The 6,053-nt window shown below is 36.7% G+C and overlaps 1 protein-coding gene across 4 annotated transcripts in view; it reads left to right on the top strand.

The window, feature by feature from the left end:
- The window catches only part of epb41l3b (erythrocyte membrane protein band 4.1-like 3b), a 49,573-nt gene extending 46,695 nt beyond the window's left edge, over nucleotides 1-2,878 (top strand). Inside the window, exons 20-21 of one of the 4 annotated variants that reach the window (XM_067452901.1) lie at nucleotides 663-775; nucleotides 2,299-2,878. In XM_067452901.1, the coding sequence (XP_067309002.1) occupies nucleotides 663-716 (54 nt within the window). In that variant the 3' untranslated portion in view covers nucleotides 717-775; nucleotides 2,299-2,878. The remainder of the gene's footprint in view (nucleotides 1-662; nucleotides 776-2,298) is intronic. The other 3 variants (XM_067452900.1, XM_067452902.1, XM_067452903.1) reach the window with 3 other exon arrangements.
- Nucleotides 2,879-6,053: the final 3,175 nt, after the last annotated feature.

The following is a 6,053-nucleotide window of genomic DNA, read 5'->3' as shown; positions in this document are numbered from 1 at the left end:
TTCTTTGTATAACCGGATTAAACACAGCAAACACAACAGTCTAATTAACTTAACAATTAAAATGTATTTTATGAATTATCGTTTATTTAATAGGCGTTAAAAAGAATACGCTTTTATCTATTTGTAATATATAAAATGTGTGTGTGTGTCTGTGTGAGTGCGAGTGTGTTTTTCTCTCTCTCTCACACACTCTCACACTCTCTCTCCTCTCTCTCTCTCTCTCTCTCTCTCTCTCTCTCTCTCTCCCTCTCTCCCTCTCTCTCTCCCTCTCTCTCTCTCTCTCTCTCTCTCCTCTCTCTCTCTCTCTCTCTCTCTCTCTCTCTCTCTCTCTCTCTCTCTCTCTCTCTCTCTCTCTCTCTCTCTCTCTCTCTCTCTCTCTCTCTCTCTCTCTCTCTCTCTTCTCTCTCTGTGTGTGAGAAAACTGTAAAAAAAAAAAAAAAAAACTAAGGTTTGTCAAGCATAGACACTTTCTTTTCTACGGTGTATATAAATGTACATTTTTGGAGGTGCAATCATTCATCAGATCTTTATATATTTAATAGCCTTTATGATACATGCAGCGATCGGGCTGATGTCATGATCATCTGTACACACACACACACACACACGATGATTGACCTTCTGCGCGTCTCTGTTTGTCTCTGCTGTGCGTTGTGGGTCAGGCTCTGGCTCAGGCCATTAAAGAGGCCAAAGAGCAGCACCCAGACAGTCCGTGACTAAAGTGGTGGTGCATAAAGAGAGCGAGATTCTCCTGAAGGCCACACCTGATCCGCAGGTAAGAGCCATCCGTCCATCCACTGCTCCTCCGCTTGGCTTCGGTTTCACGATGGCTCGTTCAGAAATCATCTTTCCATAACTCATTACGAACATTAAAGGGTTAGTTCAGCCCAAAATGAAATGTCTGTCATTAACTCCTCTCCCTAATGTCGCTCCACACCCGTAAGACCTCCGTTCATCTTCACACACAGTTTAAGATATTTTAGATTTAGTCCGAGAGCGTATGCAAGTGTATGCACACTATACTGTCCATGTCCAGAAAGGGAATAAAAACATCATCACAGTAGTCCATATGAGACATCAGTGGGTTAATTAGAGTCTCTTGAAGCATCCAAAATACATTTGGGTCCAAAATAACAAAAACTACGACTTTATTCAGCATTGGCTTCTCTTCCGCGTTTGTGTTCAATCCTCAAATAAAGATTCAAACGGTTATGAGTCAGTGAATCGATTCATGATTCGGATCGCGTGTCAAACTGCTGAAATCACGAGACATTGGCGATCCGAATCATGAATCGATTCACTGACTCATAACCGTTTGAATCTTTATTTGAGGATTCCCTTTCTGGACATGGACAGTATAGTGTGCATACACTTGCATACGCTCTCGGACTAAATATAAAATATCTTAAACTGTGTGTGAAGATGAGCGGAGGTCTGACGGGTGTGGAGCGACATTAGGGAGAGGAGTTAATGACAGACATTTCATTACTGGCTGAACTAACCCTTTAACTGTCTCCTCTGACGCTCCATCCACTGCTCCTCCGCTTGGCTTCAGTTTCACGATGGCTCGTTCAGAAATCATCTTTCCATAACTCATTATGAACATTAACGCCTCCTCTGACGCTTCAGTGTGTTGTTTTCTGTCATGTGCTGCTGCTGTGCTCGTGCACGTGTGTTCAGAACGTGAAGCATGATGGGTAATGTTGTGGATGTGATAAAGTCCTGTTGCTTTGGCTTTTCTTTGCTGTTTTTTGGGTTTTTTGTTATCAGGATATTTCCAGAAGAACTTCACAAAAAACGTCATTTTACACTCCAATTTTTCTTTAAATTATATATTTATAAATATTAATAATATTTTGTATTATTCAATATTTTGTATTTTAATTTATATATAATATATATATATATATATATATATATATATATATATATATATATATATAAAATACAAAATAAATAAAATAGTACATTATGTATATTATATATATTTTATTTTATATTTATAAATAATTTATTTGATGTTGTATTTTTATTTATTTAATTGATTAATTAGATTAGTTTTTTTTTTATTCAGGGTCATCTTATAATCGGGTATATATATATATATATATATATATATATATAATAAAAATAATAATAATATCATTGTTGTGCCTTCTTGATTAGATTTGTTAGTAATCGTCATTAAGACGTGAATGATGGTTAAGTTGTGATGAACATGATCTCAAAATTCAGGGAAAAACTCCACAAAAGAGGATATTTTTCTGCGGTGGTTCTGATCCGAGTTTTCTCTCCCAGAGTGACTGTAACGTCTGACTGTGTGTGTGTGTGTGTGTGTTGTTTAGGAATAATCCGAACATCAGCCGACAGAACAAACACACGACCTCTGACCTCTGACGCCACGCTCTTCACCATCAAACACCGAGCGAGACGACGAAGATGATGACGGAGCAGAAAAAGGGGGAAATATTTGCCTTACAATATCTGATTCCTTAAAATGGCTCCATCGGCTCCATCTCTCCTCCGTCAGTTTCTGTATAGCGCAGCGCCCCCGTGTGGACCTCCAGCTCAACATCACTTCAGGTTTTGTGGGAGGGCGAGAGCTTTTGTGCTGATGTTTCTGATGAGTTTTTAAGTCCTGTTCATAACCAGCTCCACTGTATTTTTATGGTTTCTCACACTCATATTTTCTGCGTTATATGTGCACAGACTCGCCACTATCGGAAGGGCTTTCGGTACTGAAACACAGCCCTCTGTCTTGACCTTTGACCTTTTCTTATCTCTGACCCCTGAGAGGTCGTAGTGTTTGGGATGGGGTCGGACAATACATGCAATTGATGTGATTTTATTTTGGAATAAAATATTGTTGAGATCAGCAGATTTTGTGTTTTGTGTTTATTTGAGGAGTGTTGAAATATAATAATCATATAATCAATAATCATGTGTTTTGCTTGTGATTGAGACCATTAGAGTTCATGTAAACGACAGTTATTAACGCAATTATGCTCATTATGGAAGGAGCGATGATTATCATGAACCATTTATATTAATTTATTCAATTTTGTTATATCAAGTAGATTAATTTATTAGATATTGTTATATTAATATATTATATTTTATGTTGTTATATTTATTATATTTTATGTTATATTAAGTATATTATATTAATATATTCGATTTTATTGTTATATTAAGTATAATATATTCATCTATTAGATTTTGTTATATTAATATATTCGATTTTGTTATATTTATTAGATTTTGTTATATTAAGTATATTATGTCAGTTTTGATGGACTACTGTGATGATGTTTTTATTCCCTTTCTGGACATGGACAGTATAGTGTGCATACACTTGCATACGCTCTCGGACTAAATATAAAATATCTTAAACTGTGTGTGAAGATGAACTTACGGGTGTGGAGCGACATTAGGGAGAGGAGTTAATGACGGACATTTCATTTTTAGCTGAACTAACCCTTTAATGTCTGTGTGTTGTTGATGAGAGCAGATGCTCTCACAGGAAAAAATGCTTTACCACAAAAAAAAGATAAGAATAATATTTCATTTTTGGGCTGAACTGTCCCTTTAGGAGCATCTCGTGTGCAGTTGCACTCAGTGTCCACTAGATGTCCGTCTCAGAGCAGCGCCATCACGGAGATGAAAGAGCTCAGATTTTGATTTATTTATTTATTTATTTAGTCTACTAAAATGTCTTGGAATAGCGGCGTTTATTCAACCATAACAATACGAAAACACATTCAGTAATAGATGTCTCGTTTTTCCCCACAGTCTCGCCCATTCATGTAAATATCAAAGATGGCGTCGCTGACGGTCTGAATTTGATATGTTGTTGATTGATACGAGTCTCTCTCTCTCTCTCTCTCTCTCTCTCTCTCTCTCTCTCTCTCTCTCTCTCTCTCTCTCTCTCTCTCTCTCTCTCTCTCTCTCTCTCTCTCTCTCTCTCTCTCTCTCTCTCTCTCTATATATATATATATAATAGTTTGTTGTTGATACGGGTATTTCTTAATAGCCCACCTGTTGGAATACCATTGTAAATGTACTATATTTTGAGATTTTGTTCGTTATGTTAAATAAAAAGCTGTTATCTGATCATGAATCCAGTAAAGCAGTGTAATATTCCTCCAGTGTAGATCATCTGTTCTCTATGTGAATATAAAGTAAAGTGTGATTTATTCCTGTGATCAAAGCTATCATCATTGGTCTTGTTCCAGAATCTGTTGAGGATAAACGCGGAACAATAGTGAAGAAAAGCCTCATGCTGACCTGAACATGTGTAATGTTCTCCGCAGGTTATAGTCTCTAATGTTAGAGACGTTTGTGTTGGAGAGGAGACACACACGTCTCGCGCAGCCCCTGATGTGTGTGTGTGTGTGTGTGTGTGTGGAACAGATGCAGGACATTAACTCTGTGCCTCTGTCTGAAGCTCACGTTCCTTCACGGTGTGTGTGTAACCCGAGAGCCTGAGGAGGGTGTGTGTGTGTGTGTGTGTGTGTGTGTGTGTGTGTGTGTGTGTGTGTGTGTGTGTGTGTGTGTGTGTAACTCAAAACCCTGAGGAGGGTGTGGGTGGTCGGGACTGATTTTGACCTTCTTCCCTCAGGATTTTAAGTTCACACCTCACAATTTTTTTCTTCTTAGGATTTTAAAGGGGTGGTTGCATGCGATTTGACTTTTTTAACTGTAGTTAGTTTGTAATGTCGCTGCTTGAGCATAAACAGTCTCTGTAAAGTTACAGCGCTGAAAGTTCAACGCAAACAGAGATATTGTCTTTTAAAGTTACGGCAGTTTATTGCCTACAAAAATGGCCGGTTTGGACTACAACGAGCTTCTTCCTGGGTTGGTGACATCATAAACCCTCGCTAGTCTCCGCAGATGTGACTTCTGCCCGTAATGGGAAGGGGCGTGGCCTTAACTTGTGCTTCAGCCAATAAAAATACAGGAAACTACATTTGGCCATCTGACCAATCTAAGACCATTGCGTTTTTCAGAGGGAGGGGCTTCAGAGAAGCAGGAAGCAGACGAGCCGCTCAAAGCACAGACAGCGGTGTGGAATAAAGGGAGGATAGAAGAAAAATACAGCGTTTAAATAAAAAGAAGAAGTATTAAGACATGTTATACTGCGCCCCATAAACACAACCAAGCCTAGAAAAAAACACAGAACCGCCGCTTTAACTTTACATCTCACACTTTCTCAATTCTGATTTTACATCTTGCAATTTTTAAATGTTTTCGCAATTCACAAAGTTTACATTTTGCATTATTAAAATTATACGCAATTCTCTTTCTCCGAATTTTGAGTTTACATTTTTTTAAAGATATTTTCACAATTTACATTAAATAATTTATAAATGTTTACATTTAGCAGTATTTACATCTCACAATTCTGACGTTTTTAGGATTTTAAGTTTACATCTTACATTTTTTTATATTGTTTGCATCTATTTTTTTTTCACAGGATTTTGAGTTTAAATTTGACAATTTTTTACATTTTTCACAATTTACATGAAACAATTTATAAATGTTTACATCTAGCTGTATCTTTGTCTCACAATTTTGAAAATTTTCAGTGACATTTTCTCCTTGATTCTGATTTTTATTTTATTCTGAATTTTTAATTTTTTAATGTCTCAGGATTTTAATTTTACGTCTCGCCATTTACATTTTAAAAAATTTACATTTCGCCGTGTTTTCATTTTTCTGAATTCTGATTTTACATCTCACATTTTTAAATGTTTGCCCAATTCGCAAAGTTTACATTTTGCATTATTCAAATTATTCACAATTCTTTTTCTCTGGATTTTGAGTTTTTTACATTTTAGATTTTTTTTTTTACAATTTACATTAAATAATTTATAAATGTTTACATTTCGCAGCATCTCACAATGCTGCCATTTTTTCTCAGAAAATCGATGAGCACAAAGCGTGATTTTTGCTGGTGTTTGCGTGAGAGAATAAAAGAAGCGTTTGCGGTTTTGCTGTTTGCTCTGGATGAAGCCGAGAGCAGCTGGAGTCATAATATCCTCATTAAAGCA

The sequence above is a fragment of the Pseudorasbora parva genome, chromosome 9 (genome assembly GCF_024679245.1).
Source record: "Pseudorasbora parva isolate DD20220531a chromosome 9, ASM2467924v1, whole genome shotgun sequence".
Classification (NCBI taxonomy): Eukaryota; Metazoa; Chordata; class Actinopteri; order Cypriniformes; family Gobionidae; genus Pseudorasbora; species Pseudorasbora parva.
This window is presented reverse-complemented; position numbering and strand designations above follow the sequence as displayed.